Source organism: Asparagus officinalis, chromosome 6 (assembly GCF_001876935.1).
Source record: "Asparagus officinalis chromosome 6, Aspof.V1, whole genome shotgun sequence".
In the NCBI taxonomy this organism is placed as follows: Eukaryota; Viridiplantae; Streptophyta; class Magnoliopsida; order Asparagales; family Asparagaceae; genus Asparagus; species Asparagus officinalis.
Window position 1 is genome coordinate 68,445,951 of NC_033799.1, and position 21,746 is coordinate 68,467,696.

General features: G+C 35.8%; 1 protein-coding gene across 1 annotated transcript; it reads left to right on the top strand.

Moving 5' to 3' along the window:
- On the top strand, positions 4,315 to 21,233 carry LOC109844483 (V-type proton ATPase subunit B 2). The gene is made up of 15 exons (XM_020413538.1): positions 4,315 to 4,471; positions 4,869 to 4,932; positions 8,557 to 8,612; positions 8,676 to 8,774; positions 10,388 to 10,447; positions 12,453 to 12,564; positions 12,657 to 12,865; positions 18,643 to 18,771; positions 18,918 to 19,055; positions 19,529 to 19,679; positions 19,869 to 19,951; positions 20,024 to 20,071; positions 20,172 to 20,225; positions 20,307 to 20,390; positions 20,723 to 21,233. Exons 2-15 carry the CDS (start codon positions 4,875 to 4,877, stop codon positions 20,906 to 20,908), a joined length of 1,467 nt encoding a protein of 488 aa, XP_020269127.1. The 5' UTR covers positions 4,315 to 4,471; positions 4,869 to 4,874; the 3' UTR covers positions 20,909 to 21,233.

Below are 21,746 nucleotides of genomic sequence, written 5' to 3' on the forward strand. Positions count from 1 at the left end.
ATTTATTAAGTATAGACTACCAAACCACTTAAGGAAAGCATAACTTTTCAAATTATCATCTAAGAAAAATTAAAATGTATAAAAAGAACAACAACTAGATAGTAATTCTAAAATTCATAAGCATAACTTATCAAACCACTCAAGATAAGTATAGATTATCAAATTCTTATTCTACTAATTAGTTCTCTAGTTGATTATCCTACACATGATCACTTTAAGTGCAAGAATAATTCACACAATATAAAAAAGAGTAGACTCGTTTTATATAATTCTAGATTTCCTACAAGAATTTGTTCCTTATCTTAAGAAAGAAATGAAATAAAAGGAAAGAATGAAGATAAAAATTAATTACAATGAAGAGAAATGAGAACAAAGAAGTTTACACTATGAACATAGAAATAAATATAACTAAATTATAAAAGAAAAGAACATAAATGAAAATCTAGATTATACGAGAAAATAAATCTACTCTACAAATTAAAAGTACAAGACAATAATAAAAAAATAAAGACAAGAATGTAATCTACTCTACAAGGCATTAACGTAAATCTAACTACTAAAGCAATAAGAAAATAAAAGAAATAAAAATAAAAGGGAAATTTTACATTACAAGAGGGGTTAGCCTCATGAAAGAAAACCTTCAAATTGATCTTTATTTTCATCTTCATCTTCATTATCATCATCATCAAATAAAGAGAATAAAAATATGAAGAGGTGAATTTTTTTACTAATTGCAATAAAAGTTACTAATTTGGAAGGTCTTCTCAATTAAAAGTAACATTCTCTCCAAATGGAGTTACAAATTTTTTCACACCCTCAAACCCTCACTCTCTACCCATATTTATAGCCTACAACAATGAATGAGAGCCATTGGATTAAACTTGATCCCCAAGCTAATCCATTTCAGCCCCTGATTCTACTACAGTAAACACGTATGGATAGCGGTATCGATACATGTATCGATAGCGGTATAGATACATGTATCGATACCGCTATCGATAGCCAGCCTTTTTTCAAATTTTTAGCTGATTCTTCTCTTGGGATTTAGCTCTTGGGCTTTGTTGAGAGATGAGATCTTATGTTTTTATTCATTATTTCTTCATTAACCTGCAAATTAAGATAAAACAAGTATTAGTAGTGTATTTATTCATGTAAAATAGATAATGAGGGTATAAAATTATAATAAAAATATGATTATCAACAGACAAAGCAACTGATAAGATAGTCTTTGGGAAGACCATCAACGAAGTTGGATAATTTCTCAAATTGCACTTGGTACTCTTCTAACGGTCCGGTTTGTTGTAATTTTGATAGCGACCCTTTGTAATCTAAGAATTTTGAGGGTCCAAATCGAGTTAGCAGCTCTTGCTCGAACTCCCACCAACATATTGGTCTACCCTTTCCTTTTTTGAGCCATCTGTGCCATTATAGGGTTGCTTCGTCAAGGAATAGAACGACGTGGCTCACATGTTGCTCCATAGGGATTGCATAAAACCTAATTAATTGGCAAACTCTATACAACCAGCCGTGGACATTTTTCGCAGTAAGTATGAGGAAATCTGACCTACATTTGGGGTTTCTTCCTTGATTTGAGGACTGAGTTGATCCGTTAGATATAGTACTCTTACCTCCTGTTGGTGCACTATTGTAGGATGGATTGAACATTGGTGTAGGATTGTTAAATGGTTGTATAGGATAACCTAGCACAGATTCTTGTGATGCCTTGTTCTCCCCCGAGAGCATTCTCATTTGATCATGAACCTTTGAAAGTTGAGATGTAGTCCTATCATGAGTCGAGAAAGGCCTTCGATGCTATCGTTCAACGCCTTCAATTGAATTCCTGATGATCCATCTGATCCCCCAGAATATTGAACTTATTGGAGTTAGACTCAACGAGCTCTAATTCATCCTAGCGACCTATCTTCGATACCAGGTTGTCAGGGGCTGAAACCTGATCCTGGCCTCTGCCTTGTCCAACCATGGTTCTAAGAGAAACAAGAGAGAAAAAACAAGGAAAGAGAGATAGAAATAGAAGGATAACAGGGAGAACAGAGGAATAGATAAGAATAGAGGGGAAGAAGATGAGATATGAGAGAATAACAGTGATAATTCTCATTCATACCCATTGTTTAAGTCACTGCAACTGTATATAAACTACAATAATAACCTCTCACCCACTCACTCCACTCATATTTCTGCAACTACCCACTTAGCAACTACATAAGAACTACACAACACGAGAAACTAATCATAACTACTCTCAAATGGCAACTGTCCATAACGTGTACTAACAACACATATGGAAAAATCTACAAATTAGCCAGCTTGGTAATATGGCTTTTACTTTTCTATGTCGTTCCCAAGTAGGGTTGTGCATGGTTCGGCCCAGATCGAAAAAATCGTCCCAACCGACCGAAAATTAGCAGTTCGGGTTGGTTTTGTTTGTAGGTCGGTTCTGATCAGGTTGAAAACTTTTCAACCCAAATCGCCCGAACTGACCGCATCACTAATAACACTATAATTTTTAACCTGTACCCATTAGAAACCATACCCAACCCGTTCACTAAATACCTAAACCCTAAATCCAAACCCGCAACGACACTTCCTCTCTTTGTTCGCAGTTCCTCACTCTGCACTCTCACACACATACACTCTCTATCTGCACTCCGTGCACAGGCGCAGGCGCACCACAACGCGCACTGGCGCAAAGCGCAAAGCCACAGCATAAGATCACACCATAGTGTGCACCAGCGCAGGCGTAGCTTCTGTCGTCGACTCTGACTCACCGACGTCGCCTACGACTCGTCGTCGACGCCTCTAAATCGAATTTCCTTCAGCCGCCAACTCAAATTTCCTTCACTAGCCACCAAGCAGCCACTCATCATCGTCTTCGTGGCCGAGGCCGAACCATCTTCTCAGGATCCATCTCCTGCTTTAGGGACACTCGCATTCGTAGTAAAGGTATAAACTGAAAACCTTAATTTTGAATCTATGCTTTTAGTTCATGGGGAAAGATCTAAACTTTTTAGTTCTTGATGCATGCTACTAAATTGTAGATTAGTGAGAAATAATTGGTTTATTTAGATTTCATGATTAAAATTAGATTTTTAGGGGGACTACAAATTAGATTATAAAAAATACACATTCTCAAAAATTGGATGAGTGCTAAGTCATTCACACACCAAGACTAAAAGATACACTAGCACCATATTTACTCATTTTTGTTTATACAAGTTATCCACTAGGTTTTCAGTGGTCAGTATTTTACTTTGATTTTAAAATGCACTAATAGTTTGAACTAGAAGAGATAACAAATTCCATAAATCCTAATTAGATTTTGTGATTAAAATTGATTTAGTTCTCAGCTTCTTAATTATTGTTGCTGGTTTGGACTCTTAGGTCTTTGTATGTGTTAAAATAGCTTCTTCCCTTCATGTAGCTTATAAATGTATTTATTTTGTTTTAAGTTGTAGCTGATTGTTGCTGCCCCTGTGATATTTCCCCTTCTTTATCGCTTTATCTTGATTAGATTTGTGTTTTTTTTTCAAAATCCTTGCATGTTAGTACCTATATAAGTTGTGAATAAAGCAAAAGAAAAGGTTCTATAATAGATACGAATATATTTGTCTATAATATTTGAATACATCTTAATTAAGGGCAAAATTTGAAAACAGACCCCTTTCCAAAAATATTCCCAAAAAGAGACCCGTTTTAAAAATATTCGCAAAAAAAACAACAACCTAGTTTCAGACTTGAGGCTGAAACTAGGTCGTTTTTTGCGAAAAAAATTCCCAAACTTCACGGGAGTTGAATTCCCGTAACGTTTTTTACATAACAAAACTTCACGGGAGTTCAACTCCCGTGAAGTTTGAGAACTTTTTTCCCAAAAACCTACCCAGTTTTAGCACTGAGACTGAAACTAGGTCGTTTTTTGAAAATAAAGTGAAAACAAGTCTTTTTTTGAGAATATTTTTGCAAAGGGGTCTGTTTTCAAAATTTGTCCTCTTAATTAATATCAAACAAATTGAACCGAACCGAACCGACTTGCAACCGTTCGATTTGGTTTTGAACAATAGATGCCAGATGGTTCAAGTTCGCTTGTTTAAAATTTGATAAAAACCAAACGCGTAGTTTGCACAGCCCTATTCCCAAGAGCCAAAAGCCTCGACCCACCTGTTTGGCTATCGTGTCGTGACGAGCTTTGAGACACTTTACTTGTCCCCGTTATTGGTCCCATATTAATATGAGTTGTCCCATATTTTGGGTATTTGAGGAATTTTTCCAAAATTAATAAATAATTGTTCGCATCTGATCTGAACATAGATCATTGGTCTAACCCATCCACTGAAATTATACATAAAACCTACACTCCAAAAAAAGACCAGTAGGGTATCGATTCGAAGGGTTTCCTCTGCTCTTATTTTTTTCATCCGATCTCGTCTCTTGTCCCTTCTCGAGATCAAATCCCAAGGTAAATCTTGATCTCTGCGATCCAGTCTCCTAGGTTTTTTTTTTTGCTGCTATTTCTTTTGTTAGATCTGCTGCTGCATAAGTTGAGTTTGATTTCTTATTTGATATTTTATTTTTTCATTTTAATTTGATAAATCGAGTGAAAATATCAGTGATAGATGTTTATCAATGTGGGAGTTTGACTTTTGTAAACTTTGGGATCTAGAGATCAAGTTAGTGTTTCCAGATCTTTAGATTTGTTGATTAAATTTGTAGTTTTAATTTTTTTTAATTTGTTGTTGAAAATTTTAACTGTATTATGATTTTCTTAGTGAAGGATATAGCTTTAGAATCCGTTTTGCCTTTAGATTTTGCTATGAGTTTACTTGGGTTAATATTTTTCCTCTTCATGTTTTAAGGTAAATATGGGTGTAGTACAGAACATTACCGATATGGAGGAGGGAACTTTGGAGGTTGGCATGGGTATGTTGGTCTTCAACTTCATTTGTTAGTGCTCTTCTAATTTGCTTTTATTTTGTAAATAATTAGCAAATAAAAGAAAACAGAAGAAGGACAAGGAAATCTCGACCCAGTGGGAAATAGTTATTTTATAAATTCATGGTTGCCACTCACAGGTACACCAACCATAAAAGCGATGCCTAGTGTTTTTTAACCATTTCTTACGCACAGTTGATGCCTAGTGTTTTCAGCCACTGCATATGTTTGTTCCTATGTAGCACGGACACGGATCCGACACGACCATCCGACACGCCGACACGAGGCAAATCCTAAAAAATAGGATCCGACACGACCATCCGACACGCCGACACGAGGCAAATCCTAAAAAATACATAGGATACGTGTGTTCGACACGTGTGTCCGACACGTGTGTCCGACACGGACACGACACGATACGGCTTCATGTTATGCGTGTCCGTGCTTCATAGGTTTGTTCTGAGAAAACCAGGTAATACATGTAGGAAAATGATTTTTGAGACAGATTTCAAAAATTACTTTTCTCTCTGAAAGTTTAGGAGCCATCGATGAAGTTTGAAAAGTTCTTGTAGAAAAATCTAAAATAACCAGTGTAAAGCCGAGTCAAGATAGTTAAGGTTACCATTAATCACTGTTTTAAAAAGTCTTCGCCTAGGTCTAGGCAGTACCTAGGCCGCCAAACTAGCGTCTAGCGCATGGCAATACCTAGGCTGACCACCTAGGCTTTGAGAGTGTTTAGGAAAAAAATGTTTGCATATGTGGACTGCACCCTCTAGGCCTTGATCGTGATTTTTTGTGTTGCAGCCTCTACGTCCTTCAACCTCCTTCAAACTCCTTTAACCTCTAAACATGAACGCCTCCCCTAACTCCTTCGATGTTCAGCAAAACCTCCTTGACCACCACTTAAATGAAGAAATAAATCCATGTTGACACCGGTCCGGCACCTAGTTTTTCTATAACATTGACATTTACTATCAATTATTATAATTAAAAAAAACCTCTTAAACTCTAGGCGTCGGGTCTAATGCCTAGGATGCCTAGCGCTTTCTATAACATTGTTAGTTATTATTTTAGCTATTTAATATTTAAGTATGTATGGTTTATTGTGGATATAAGATTGCTATCTATTTTTTAAACAAATTTATATGAATTTAATACATATTTTATCAATTATTATAATTAAATAATTTAAAAAATAGCAAAATGCCTAGGCGTACGCCTAGGCGTCTAGGCGTTGGCTTAAGCACCTAGTCCGCCTAGCGTATTCTGTGACATTGCCATTAATGCATTGAAATATTTGCAACATTTTCTTCATCTTGCACAAACAATAAGTTTTTAACTCAGTGATAACGATGAAGGGTCATGATTTCACACTTTTGTGTATCTCATCCAGCCAACACCCTCTTAGAGAGACCTGATTTATTGCCATAAAATATACTAACTCGATTAAATTACATTGTCCTTTGGCATTTGAATAATGTCCGAAAGTAATAAATTGAATATTGACCGGTAGTCCCTAAAGGGTGCAAATAACTCTCATACTATGCCTAATTGCAAATAATCATAACGATTAATTTTGAACTCATTTATCTCTTGTCCAAACATGTCAATATCAAACTTGCTTCTTTCAATTCGCATATTAGTTGCACTTTTCCTTCCTTACGACCCACCTAACAGAAACTGAATGATCTTTCATGTGATCATGCACTCTGGTATGACTCTAAACTCAAGTCTCTATTTAACTAATCATTTTGAAACCTTCATAGTGTTTTTTGGTGGTACAGTTATATCTTCTTAAATAGCTTTGTTGGAATAGGCACAAATATCATAAATATGTGCTGGTGCTATTTGCCAAGGAATTCCCTTGATTGTTGCTGGAGGTATACATGGGACATTAGCTCTAGTATGCACTGGTGCTAGCTGACCATAGTAGAGAGATAATTTTCTTGTATAGTGCTATTAGAAGTAAAACTAGAGGATGGATATAACTAGATGATTGTAATAAATTACTAATGCTTCTCTATGAATTTTTTTATGATGGAAAATAGGAATATTGGTTTAAATCATGGTATGCTTACAACTCACCAATGTTTTAAATATCAGATGTTGGGTTCGTGTCGGATGACTAAAATTCATGTCGGATACCGAAAATCGGGGATATATCCGAGGACATGAAAAAATATCGGATTGCTGTGTCGAAGGGTGTGCATGTGTTAATAAATTATATTGTCTAAATATATAAAAAATAAATAATTTATGATGCTTAGAGTGGATGTTAAAGGAAAGAGGTGAGAAAAGAGAAGCTCGATGTTGGCGGTTACGGAGAGAGATTGCCCGATATCGATGTCGAAGGAACAACTCGGAGAATAGACCGATAAGATGTTGAAGGAGTGATAGAAGAGGAGTGACGATTGGCCCCTAAAGCCGCCATGTCTATCAATATGTCTGATATGACGGCCGACATTTAAAATACTGCAACTCACAACTATATTTCTAGCAATTGTTTGTGATAAGTGGCATATGAGGAATGAAGTTTATGACACCATTACGTTCAATAGGACTCAAAGTGAGATTGTTCTGATGCTCTATTCAGGGAGCATCAGAACAAATAAGAAACTCATGGTTTTTAGGAAAAATATACTACTGCCATTTTTTTACATCATATAGGTAGTATTAGCCTACACAATGTAAATAATTTCTTTATAAGCACCTTGCTTAGGTAACTTTTATTTCGCAAAATATTCAAGAGGCAGGTGCAAACGCCTTTTCTTTTCTTTAATGGTGTTACTAAGCAGAGGTGCTATGAACTGTACAACGTTGGGGCATGTAAAAGGGGAGTGAAGTGGGATGATAGGCCTTAGGCTTAGTGGGCTTTAGAGGGTGTTTGGGAGAGCTTATTTTTTGGTCAAACTGACTTTTAAGCTAGCTTTTTTATATATAACTGTTTGGTAAATCACCAATAAGCTGGCTTTAAGTCCCATTTAAAGAAGTTGGGATTCCCCAAAAAATAGCTTATAAGCTCATATAAATAAGCTAGGTTTGACCAACCATTCTATCCATACAACTTTTATAAGGATTTTATTATAAAAGCCAAAATCCATCAAAAGCCAGCATGACTTATAAGCTCCTAGAAATAAGCCCTTCCAAACAACTCTTTAGTAGCAAAAATCTGCCAAGAGTGTTTTTTTATTTTTATAATAAAAACAGATGGAAATAAAAAAATATGGGAGATGATGGGAAAATCATCAAATTAAGAATTCACATACAAAGAAGAGAATAACTAGTCAATACTAAACTCTCAATGAGACAAACAACAATCTACAAAAGATGATTTATTTTAATTGTATATGTTGTCAGATGTCTGCTCCTAAAAGGAAACAAAAAATGGTTAATTTTGTTATCTTTTAATAAATCCTTCTCAAAATAAAGCAAAGAATGACCTTGGGATAAAACTTCTGTTGCTTGTTTGGTACATTGTATTCTTATTTGATGTTTGTACTCCTCAACAACTCAAGTACTTGTTAAATTATAGTCTCCATGCTCTATAATATTAACTAAACTTGCAAAAAAATGTTGATGAAAGGCTTCATTTATTGCCCTCCTATGGTGCAGAATACAGAACTGTATCCGGAGTTGCAGGACCACTAGTAATACTGGAAAAAGTCAAGGTAAAAAGTTGCTGTTAGGAAGTTGATCTTACTCTATTTGTTTATGTTTGAAATTTATTCCAGGGTCCTAAATATCAAGAAATTGTGAATATACGACTTGGGGATGGTTCAACAAGGCGTGGTCAGGTTCTGGAAGTTGATGGAGAGAAAGCTGTGGTTCAGGTAAGTGCCTTTTTATGTCTGTATTTTTGAAGTTTTATTTACTTAAAGATTGCATATTCTGAACCTGTCATTTGTAGCAACACAGCTTTCGTTGGTAGATTGCTGACTGTTTGGTTACTTTCATTAGTTTTCTCTGTTACTCTGTGACATGCATCTCACCTTTTGGTATCTGTAATTCTGTTTGATGCACAACTTTGAGATGTCTGATTGCTGCTATTTCCAAAGAGCTGCTGCAGGCACATCTCTAACTTTTCCAATGTAGGATATATTTTTGCCTTACAGAATGATTATGTTATTTGTTCTATATGTGCCGCTAGTCGTGCATTGTATTCAGTTATGTCTTCTTTCTATTTGAATGCTTATCTTGAGATGCGTGAATGCTAAGACATTCTGAAAGTGCTACTTTTTTTTTTTTGCATTTTGTAACAATTGTAATTATTCAACAATATTGGAACTGTGTGTCGAAAGGTCTCAGTGCTCTGGTGGATGCAATTAGATCCCCACTTGTTTCTGCATTCCTATTTGACAAATATGGTGTCTCCATCTGCTCAAAAATATGGATATGGATATTTGGAAGCTTTCTGAAATATCTGAAAAAAATATTGATGACCCAATAGGTATCTGAAAATACAAGAAAATGACCTAATGCAAATAAATTAGGTAAATTTTGCAAAAAACCCCAATACTTTGGGGCCTTTCTCATGTAACCCCTCAATACTTGTTTTTTTCCTAGTAAACAGCAAAAACTTTTCCCACATAATTCCCACGGTGTCCTGGCCCAAAAGCCTTTTTTTCACCCTTTTGAATTATATTTTCTCAGAAAACCCTCACATTACGTCCCATATGCAAACTTACCCGAGAAAACAGAGGAATGGTTTATTTGTAAATTGCCTAATATGTGGTTTATTTTGAAAAAATAAATAAATAAATAAAGAGAATGAATATTGTTTTTTTGGCCAGAGGTGCATTTTGTCACTGGCTATTTGGGAAAAGTTTTTGGTGTTTAGTACGAATAACAATGTCTTGAGAGGTTTTTGCAGGAAACGCCCCAAAGTATTGGGGATTTTGTGACTTTTACCAATAAATTAAGTCTATTTAGAATTTCGTTATGCAACATCATGATCAGGAACAAATGTGTTTTTATATATTTTCCTTATTTTAACATAGAATGTGGGAAGCCAATATTTTTTTAAAGACTTAAAGCATTTGTCAAAGTCAATCATCCAGTCAGTACCTTTATTTGATCTGAGTCTATTCAAATAATAATATTAAATACTGAATTCAATTCAATGTCTCATATTTTGCTCCATTACACCTTAGTCAAGTTCTTCATACTGTCCACTGAAAGTAATGATGAATTTTATCTTATTAGCAAAGCTTATTCATTTTGTTTCACAAGCTTAATATGATACTCTCTAAATTCCAGCAATTTATCAAATTTTTTTGGGAATTTTTTTGCACATACTTCCTAATGTTTTTAATTTTACAGCTTCATTTTTTAATTTTTTTTAGGTTTATTATGTTGAGATATGTTAAGGATTATGTATAAATTACTTTTCTCCAGCTTTTCGGACCTCATACTCTTGGTTGATGTATTTGCTTATGACTGTCAGGTTTTTGAAGGAACTTCCGGCATTGATAACAAGTACACCACCGTGCAGTTTACAGGGGAGGTAAGGTCTAATTGTACGACTGCATTGGATAAGGTCTAATTCATTTTAAATTCTTTTTTATGAACTATTGCTCATTCCCATTCTTGGCATATAACCATGATCTTTTCATTCTCATTAATTTTTAATTATTCATTTGACCCTCATGTCTCTAGGCTGGTTATATGTTTCATTTTAATGCATATAGAAATATCTTGTTGGAGGCGGCTAATAGATACACATAGAACTTAGGAGGGGAACTATGGGCAAGTCCATTTAATGCTTGTTGTCATAAGGTATTTAATGAATATTGAAATGGTTATAGATCTTAAAAACAAAAAGGTAAGGAATTTTCTTGAGGTTGACTGATGTAGACAAGGATCTTATTCACCATCTCAATCAAACTCAAAGATTATTCCGAACTTGTTCAATCACATAATAGATTCGCTCAGTCAGCCACATCGAAGGTCAAGCTATGTAATATGCAAATCTTGAAGATAGCAATCTTTGAGATATAAGTTGGCCATGAACATTTTTCAGAGTTCACCAGGAAATCTTATTGCAATGACTTGAATACCTTGGTCAAGAGCAGTACTCTTCGTGCTCGTCTTGAAGCGATGAATGAAACATTAAGGAGATGGAGCAGCAACTGAAAGAGAGGGAAATACATCTTGGGGAACATAAACAACATGTTGAAAGTTTGCAACAGTCCTAGCATTATCTTGCAGCTATGAGTAGATGAATCAATTACAAGTCTTTCGTACCTCTCTCCAATCTCCATGACTACCATGACCACTTGCATTTATGATCTATTAGACACCTTGACCTGCTCCAGTACTTACCATATCTACCAAAATCAAAATTTATTCCGGGTTCATTGTTGCCGATACTCACGTTTGATCAACTCCAACCTTACCACCATAAGAGGTACCACCAGCGATTGAGTCTTCATGATAGGAGCACCCACACAACGTACTATATATACATACATAAACATGTGTGTTGTCTGTGCACCAATGTATTCCCTTCTTTCATTCATCCCTTCCTCCACGAATGGACTTTGGGTTTCCCAGACGTGATGAAAACTCATTCTTCTAGGCGCATTCTGTGGGAGGATTCTTGGATGACACAGCATTCTTAGTTTTTTTCCTTCGTCCTTTCTTTTGGTCTGACTAGGTAGCTCCCCAGTTCACTCGGCAGAAGCTCTCCCCTTGGATTGACTGCATATTTGCATCCTCAACATGATGGGGAACGGAAAAGCACTGGAAAAACATCAAGATAAACAGTAACAGTGTGAACAGTTCTTAATGAACGGTAATATTTTCTTTTATTTATTTATGGGGAGGCGGATTAATTTGAAGAGAGACAAAAGAACAAGGATAATTAAACAGTAAAGATAATTTGGGCTTCACAGCCTTGGTAAATTACATACCTAAACACATAAAAAGCAACTCACATGCTTCATATCAACTCATATATTTCATTCATCAATGTCTATCTCTAAAATAGAAAATACATGTTATTTATAAATAAAAAAACTTGACAATAGAAAATAAATCTCAATCCTAACCACAAATCACAACTAATGATACAAACAAATCAACTAATGAAATAGAAAATCAACTAACTAACTAAATATCTAACCAAAGTATCAAATAAAAACCCGACAACATTATTTTTACCCTAACTAAGTTTCCTAATCCTAACAATTATAATTCAGAACTTGTAAGCTGTCCTGCATCACGACAGATTCGTGCTTGAATAAAGAAAATGGAGACAGGAATCACTAGCACTAGCTTGAATCGCAAAGGCGCTTTGTGCATGCTTGAACGTGCATGTGTGCGTGCGCACGTGCGCATGCGTGCGTGCGTGCATCTAAGGTTATTAATACACACCACACATCTGTCTATCAAAATACATGTTTACCTGTTTATGATACATTCACAGTTTTTCTAAGTATGCATCCATTTGCCCTATTGCTTTAATGATTTCTCTCTTGTTCTGAGCATCTTATTATTCCTGTATACAGGTTTTAAAAACTCCTGTTTCATTGGATATGCTTGGGCGCATTTTTAATGGCTCTGGGAAACCTATAGATAATGGCCCACCTATTTTACCCGAAGCCTACTTAGATATTTCTGGTCAGTTTTTAGAATTTAATTTCTTTTAATTTATTATCCCTACTGCAAGACTTTTCAGTTTATTTGGCTAATGAATTGATGATCTGATGCAGGAAGTTCTATTAATCCGAGTGAGAGAACTTATCCTGAAGAGATGATACAGACTGGTATATCTACTATTGATGTCATGAACTCCATTGCTCGAGGGCAGAAGATTCCTCTCTTCTCTGCTGCTGGGCTTCCTCATAATGAAATAGCTGCTCAGATTTGTCGTCAGGCTGGGCTTGTCAAGCGTTTGGAAAAAACAGAAAATCTCTTGGAGGTATTGAGACCTGTATCCATATAGAAGTAAAGCATAGTCAAAATGATTTTATTATTATTATTATTATATTGGAGGTTGAAATTGAAAAAAATACTTGATGAATGATAAAAGTAATTGAATTAATGAATTTCATCTCATCAAGTTATTATTACTAATTTCTTGTCAATTTTGGTGGGATAGTGTTTCCCAGGAAACTAGTAATGTGGTGCTTGGGTTTGTTTCTTTAATGTTACAATGTTGTGGAATGCTTACATTTACATTTACTATAATAGAAATTATTAACAATTCCAGTTTACCATGTATCTTTCTTCTTGCATTGGTCTTGACTGTTGTTTAGATCTTGGTAAATTGGTTTATAGAAGTTCTTATGGCATGGGGAAACATACAGTTTTGAAGGAAATTAGGTTTATTGTCAGTTTAAAGTTGTTGCAGTTCAACTTTTGCCTCTGCTCTTTAGAATCTAACTTTTTAAAATCTCCATGGAGCTTAATTACCCAGTTTGCTGCTACCGTTTTTTATATCTGTTTCTTCTTAGATGTTTAGACTCTATTTTTCCCTTCCTTTTTCTTTGAAGGCTTTGCAGATATCCTTTTTTTTCTTTCTTCCAGGGCTGAATTTCACTTGCCTTGGTTAGTTGTTAGAACCTCATGTTTTCTAATGGTTAGAAGTTCCTGGAAATAACTAAGATATTTTCTCGTCCATGAAGTTCGAATTGATGTCAGTAGAAAGAGATAGATACAGGAAAGTATTCAATTGCTTTAGATATTCTCTTTCACTCATTTAAAGTATGTCAATGATCTAGTTTTTGTTGGTTATGAAAGTTTAAGCTTCATCTTAGCCCAACATGCACACTTTTCCTCATTTATGATAAATGAACCGGTGTTTTTCTAGGTAGATAATTCATCCTCCATTATCAATTGTCCATCTCTAAACTTAGTTCTATATTATCCTTGGTAGTGTGGTACACGTTCTCTTTTGCCACCTTTCCATAGACTCTTAAATCTTGCACATCAAACTGATATCCACTTTTGTTTCACTCTCATGAGCATATTCCAAAAAGATTTTTTAACTCCTTTTCATTTTCTCCCCAATAAATCCCCCATAATGCTTTAGACAGATTGTTTTCCGTTCTTTTGAGTGATTACCTAATAATAACTGTAACAGTGTCCTCTCATAGCTGCTGAACTTTCTGGGTGTTGATTTTGCTGCTGGTTTACATATTTTATTGGATCTTACCATCAGGGTTAGTGACTTATCCTAGTTCCATAAGAAATAGTCTAATTTTTTCTTAGCTAACAATGTGCATTGATTTCCCCATTATTGTGTCGTGAAATTTATATCTTAATATGTTCTATTTTTCCTCTCTTAATTCTTAATTGTTTCAAAGCCTAAAACTATTTTATGAGATCACTTTTATAGGTAATTCCTTTTCGAATTTTATCAACTAATGCAATACTCATTGCACTTTTCATGATCTTTTTCAGAATTGTTTAAATGCTCTGATCAATTTAAAATAGCTTTGGCACAGCAAATGGAAAATTAAAGCCTTTCTTTAACTATTGAATATTGATATTTCAAGTCTAATATGATTAGAAGTTTAATCATCCTGGTTTTGTTTTGTCATTAAATGATAGCACTATCCTGTTGACCCTTACTTCTTGTCAATACATTCTAGAGGTAGTTTTGGATGTGTTAGATATTAGGGTTATTTGCCTACATAGCCGCCAAATTTTCCATAATTGTATATTTACCCTCAAATGTTCATAATTGCAAGTTTACCTCCCAGATCCTCAATATTCCAACTAGTATACCTTTTAAGTACATCGGTGTTTGGAAACTAATGCTGAAAAGGTCAATTTACTAAAACTAATGCTGAAAAGGTCAATTTACTAAAACTAATGCTGAAAAGGTCAATTTACTAAAACAAACTCTCCGACTATTGATTAACAGACTTTGTCAAATTCAGGTACCATTTCTTCCCTAACTATCCTCGTCCCACCTGGGCTCAATGTAGAAAAAAATCCGTTTCGAAACCCATTTCAACCCGTTTCAACACCTAACAGAGCAAAAGTTTTATAAAACTTAGGCAGAAAACCATGTTGCATTTAACATAGAAAATAACACAAAAAAATGTGTTTTATCCACGTTACGCTAAGCATTATTTAACATTTGTTTAATTGAGTTTAATTGATGATTATATCTGGATACGTGACGATATCTCCACCCTCCAAATCAGTATCACGGTAACCGAAATAAATTCCCAATTGAATCCCCAACCCCAATTTCATTCATGTGAAAAATCCTAGTGATCCTCTGACCCTATCTCCAATGCCTCCCTCATCTCCTCCCCCACTCTTTTGATGAAAAAACCTCTCAATCTCTTGTTCCTCGCACATCTTCGATGAAGACGAAACCTCTCTCCGACGACAAGGCTCTTCTCATCCTCTATCTTCACTGACCACAAGGTTCCTTTCTGGTCCTTTCTCGGATCCCATATCTCCTCGCTGATGAAAAAAATCCTAACCCCATCTTCACCTGCAACAGCTCTCCAGCTTTTAAATCGTAACTCCTTTCTATGAAGATGAAGCCTTCTAAATCCTTACTCCTATAACTCTTTCAGTTCTCCTTCGTGTTTAAAATTTTGATGATATTAATTATTAAAGTCATTATGAATAGTTTGTATTTATGAAATATCTAAATATTTAATAAACAAAATAACCTATGTTGTGTGTTATGTTTTCGCCCCTTAACCGTTAACAAAAGGTAGAGCCATACGTAATGCGTTATTATTATTTTCAATATTGACTGGGATCATCATTGCGGTCATTGTCATCGGGGCCTCTGTACACCTATGCATCATGTCCTACTCCCAAGCTTCCCCCTTCCACCACCTATCCTCCTTGTCGTCGTCATCCTCCTCTTTGGCCTTGGATCCATTCTCACCTTTGGATCAAGATGCGAAGGCAGTGATCGATACACGCACAATCCTCTCTCTTGGTCCTTGTTCAACTAAGTTGAACAGAGACAACACCAATGAACCGTAAACTCCTCAAAGTCATACAACAAAATTTCCAATTCTGCACTATACAATGGTCACTTCCTTTGTCAAGAAATAATCCAATTCATATTGACGTCTAATGTTGTTGGGTTAAGGGTTGGGATTTTTTTGAGGAAAAGATTGTGGATGGATTTGGTGGTTTTGGATGATTGGGATTTTATTTGGGAGAGGAACAGTACGAAGAAGGTTGGAGAGGAAAGGAGAGTATTCCTACATTGTTCTACCAATATCACCTAGTCTAGTTTAAGAGGAAGAAATTGAACCTGGTACAGTGGTACTTTGAGTTAGTTGAAGAGAGAGGGAGGTCTAATGGGTATGGGTTTGATTTGTTAAGGGGAATTTGGTTTCGATTAACATGATTACCTCAATTACATCTTTGAAGGGCATTATGGGCATTTAAAATTTTATATAATTAACTCAACAAAAGAATTTGGAATATTCTAAGAAATTGATTTAATCGTGGGAGGGTAGACTAATGGGAATTTCAAGATTTGGGGTAAGTTTGCAATTATGAAGATTTGAGTGCTAAAAATGCAATTATGGAAGATTTGGGTGCTAAAAATGCAATTATGGAAGATTTGGGTGGTATATTTTGCAAATAACCCTAGATGTTATCATATGTTTAGTTATTAAGGTATTTCTCTACTTGGTATCAGAACCTACTTGTTGATCCTAGAAAGATCCCCTCCTTTTTCTAGGTCACGGGCTCGCCTTTGGGCCGGTGGGGGGGTGGCGGATATTCGGCCTCTGATGCTTCCCCTCGGCGACTTCGGCACAACAGCTTCATCGCTGACAAAAACTTTGAACGATCTCAAAATCCTCTTCAAAAACCCTAACTTCAAACAAACAAAAAAAGTTCATACTAAAAAAAAGACATTGTTCAGAGCACTGCAACCAGGTTACTGTTCACCATGAACAGCATCATGATTACTGTTTATGGCATGGGCAGGACCCCTCTACAACATGTTTTGGTATTAGCTTCAACGTTTAATTCATCTTCGATGAGATCTTCCAGGCTTCGCTATTCTCTTTTCAAAAGGTGCATTGATTTTATCATCTTTCTTGTCTGAGGACATAGAAATTGAGATCAAGCAAGCAAGCAGTGGATCGATCAAGGATTTTTCTTTTTCCCTTATTACAACTGACTGACCCGGCGTGGAATTCTACTAGCTGACCTGGCGTGGAATTCTACTAGCTGACCCGCCTAGAATTTCTATGAGTAGACCTGCCTAGGATTTCTTTTGGGAGAACCGCCTAGGGGTTATTTTGGCTCACCCACTTAGGGTTTCTACTAGCTAACCCACATAGATTTTTACTGGTTGGCCCGCCTTGGATTTCTTCAAGGCTCGATATGGGTTTATGAGACATTTCTATATCAAGGGTCTTGTACTATTGATCTGGCTATCTACTAATTGCAAACATACTTATTTTATTCTTATGTGTAACAAGCTGGGCATTTTTTAGATACATGCTCCAGCTTGCAGGGGGTGTTAGATGTTATTATATGTTTACTTTGTTTAGTCATTTAGATGTTTGGGTAACTGGGCCAATACCTATACTTGCTTATGTAATTCTTCTAATCTCTATTTAAGAGAGACTAGGGTTAGATGGAATAAAAACTTCGCCTTTCCTATTTCTCTATAGGATGGTTTATAGAAGTATGTTATTCCATAAATAGACCCATAGCCATCTAGTTTTTTTTTCATCATTCACGTAATTGTACAATATTGAAAGGAAGTCTGACAAAAGATTTGTCTAAATAAACTGCTAATATGTCCGGATGCTTTAACTACATATATTCTTTCAATAATCCATAGAATTCAAGGTTTTTTGAGGCATATCTCATGACGCAGATTGTATACACATCAAATGTAGAAAAACATACCTGAACTTGTGTACATTAACATCTCAGGTAGTCAAGTTGGGCAATCGGCACCATTATTATGTTAGAAGGTGGTATAAGTGATGCAACACCCTCGAAACGAAGTTCTGTCCTGATGAAGTTTGTTGATGATTCACTTGTTATATTTTTGTTACTGTAATTACTGTTGTGAAGTTATTATAATTGTTTTAAAAAGATATATGGGCACCTGTCTAGGCCTAAGTGGTACCTAGGCTGCCCGCATAATTCTTGAAAGCGCCTAGGAGAACATGGCTGCCTATGTGGACTCATTGTGTCAAAAAGGGGTTTATTGCCCACATAAGCGTAACAATGGGTGAAGAGAACGAGCTGGTTAAAATGGATCAGATCAGAATTCGATCCAAGTTCATCTCAGATAAAACGGTGAGGCCCCAACCTAAGCGTCTGGGCACTAGGCTCTATGTCTAGCGCCTAGAAGAGCGTAGCGCTTTCTAAAACTTTGGTTAATGTGTGAGTGTATGCGTGTGCACTTCCAACCGACAACCGTAGTATCAGCTCCCTAAAGCTTAGGACATCATTTTGGAGAGTCTAGCTGCTCAAGATAAATTTTGTTGTTTGTTAGTGAATGTCATATATGTTATGCAGCACTTGTTAGTAGGAAGTTTCTTTCATGCTGTTAGTCTCTGTCTTGTATTCTACTGCTGCAGTTTCTTTACAATTAGGAGTTTCAGTAAAAGTTAATTTAGAATGTCAGATCATGATTCATGTCCATCATATTATTTACATTTTCTCTGGAGTTACAGTATTTAGAAGATCAGATTTTACTAAATCTATATACTTGATATATGTCATGAACAGGGTGGAGAAGATGACAATTTTGCGATAGTGTTTGCAGCTATGGGAGTAAACATGGAAACAGCACAATTTTTCAAACGTGATTTTGAAGAAAATGGTTCTATGGAGAGAGTGACTCTCTTTCTAAATCTGGTATTTTGCCTAGTAATTGTTTTTAGTCTTATATTTCTTTTACTACTTACTACAAGCAGCTCGTCTAGTTCTGATATGATTCCTACCTTGGAAATCTGTAGTTTAGAAGTCCAATATTCTTCATTCTGATACTGTTTTTATTACAGGCAAATGATCCCACAATTGAACGTATCATCACTCCTAGAATTGCTCTTACCACAGCAGAATATTTAGCTTATGAGTGTGGGAAACATGTCCTTGTCATCCTAACCGACATGAGTTCATATGCTGATGCTCTTCGTGAGGTAATGAACTTCTTAATATTCTTACAAGAGACTCTGAAGAAAATTTTGATCATTGCTACATTAATCTGTTAGCTGCTTCTATCTCTAGTTGTTTCCCACTCAAGCCATAACACCATCATAGATAACTTACAGTGTCTGTATAGCTCTGTCTGTAAGTTAACTACCTAGAACGAGTATCTGGAAGGATTGGGCTGTTCTTCCTCTGCAAATGAAGAATTTGTAGCCAATGAAAGTAGTAATTAAACCTTTCACATTTTTCTGGGATTTGCTTCAGAGATATGCCATTCATCTTTTGAAACCTTATAGCGTTGTTGGTCTCCAAATTATGGCCATTAACCATTATAATTCTTTGTTATTGTAGTTCGGTCATTAAAAAGTTTCCAAACTTCATTTGATAAGCTTCATTGATGGCCATGTTGACATTTTAAGCTCGTTTTGTTACGTTGTTTGATTCAAACTCTATCTGGATCTAGGTATCTGCTGCTCGAGAGGAGGTGCCAGGTAGACGTGGTTATCCTGGGTATATGTACACTGATCTGGCAACAATATATGAACGTGCTGGGCGTATTGAAGGAAGGAAGGGCTCCATTACTCAAATACCTATCCTAACTATGCCTAATGATGGTAATTTATAGCAAGAGAGCTTTATTCCATGTGAACTTCCTTTATGCAGGAAAATTTCATGCAGTGGTCTCATGGGTGGGGACCTATGCTGAATATTCAAATCTTCTGTTTTGTCTGTTCAAATCTGTGAGTTTTAACCATAAATTACACTATTATTTTATTTGCTGATTCCTTGTTATTTGTTAACAGATATCACACATCCCACTCCCGATCTTACTGGTTATATTACTGAAGGTCAAATATACATTGATAGGCAGCTCCACAATCGACAGGTACTGCTTGTGCCATGTTTTCTTTTTCTTCATTACTTGGGACCAAACTGAACGCATTAACTATGTCAACAGATATATCCACCTATTAACGTCCTTCCTTCCCTCTCGCGATTGATGAAGGTGAGCCTTAGCAAATCATACCCATTTCCATATTAATATGCTTTCTGATTTAATGTCAAGGTTGTTAGAGCAATATCATAGAGTTTATTTGTTTTTGCAGAGTGCTATTGGTGAGGGAATGACCCGTCGTGATCATTCTGATGTGTCCAACCAGGTATTCTGCTGACTGCTTGTGATAAACTGACCTTATTGTTTTGTGCAGCTTTTCTTATGCTTCTTTGCTTTTATGTTCTAGTTGTATGCCAATTATGCTATTGGGAAGGACGTTCAGGCTATGAAAGCAGTTGTCGGAGAGGAGGCACTCTCGTCTGAGGATCTGGTCTTAATCTCACTGAGTTTTTTCTGCCATATTATTTTCCTATAATAAGTTCTCATTCTAGCTGTTTGTGCGTAATTGTATACACACTGCCTGAACCACTTACAACCCCACTTAAACACTTAAATAGCACTTGCACCACATGAACTTGAGACGATATTATTGCACAAGCTTGGTTGAGATGTGAAGTGATGGTAAATTAACTTTTTGCCTCAGTTCATTGGAAAAAAGGCTGAATTGCCCTCCCAAAAAATAACGTCACCTGAGATTCCAGGGTATAAGTGCTAATAATTTTTTCCATATTGCTAATTTTGGTTTTACATCTATGAACACAGCTCTACCTAGAGTTCCTGGACAAGTTTGAGAGAAAGTTTGTCACTCAAGGAGCATATGATACCCGCAATATTTTCCAGTCGCTTGATCTTGCATGGACCCTCCTTCGTATCTTTCCTCGTGAGCTTCTTCATCGTATCCCTGCAAAGACCCTCGATGCATTCTACAGCCGAGAAGCAGCACATTGAACTGCCAGTGTAGAGAGGTTTCTTCCTAATAGTTTTTACTGTGAGTTGCATATCTTTAAATAAGGTGGGTATTCTTTTGAACCCTGATTCAGTCTTTTTGCTAGATAGTTTCATTCTTTTGAGCCAAGTTCAGAAGTTGTTTCATCTGTCTGGCTCTTGTAATGTTGAATATTTATGTACTGGGGACAGAGGTAATGTATCCCATAAATACATGGTTGCTTCAACATGTATTATTAAATCCTATTATTTTTGCATTAAAGAGACATTTTAATTTTTCTGCTTGTACGAGATATTGAATAAAGAAAAGAGAGCCAGATTCTTAACCTGCTGCTTTTGTATCTTGATTGAATTATCAAATTGGTACTGGAAAAACCTTCACGGTGAAGAAACCTTTGTGTTGACAAATTTAGAGAATTTTCAGTCACTATTTTTTTAATTATGTTTTTATGATATTGATTTTTTATGTTAATTTGTAACAAAACGTTCTTCACATTCGATGATTTACCTGTTCACTTTGTGAGAATACCTTTGTCTCTTTTGGTGTATTTTTGTACCTTATATGAGTATTTGTAGATAAAATATTCTACTTTACATTACCTTATCTGCAACGTGTTCCATATACCTTGTACAAATGTCTTCTGGCATATTTTAGAAGTCACTACTTACACGAATGATCGTCAAAAAATTTTATATTACGATGTTTTCAAGGGGAGAACGATATATCTTGCTGCAAAAGCTGGATTTCATTGTCAGATATCTTGCATTCTGTGTCTTCACTCGTTCACTGTGCTCAATGGATGGTTGCTTAGCAGCTTCGCAAATCACAAATGCCAAGGCT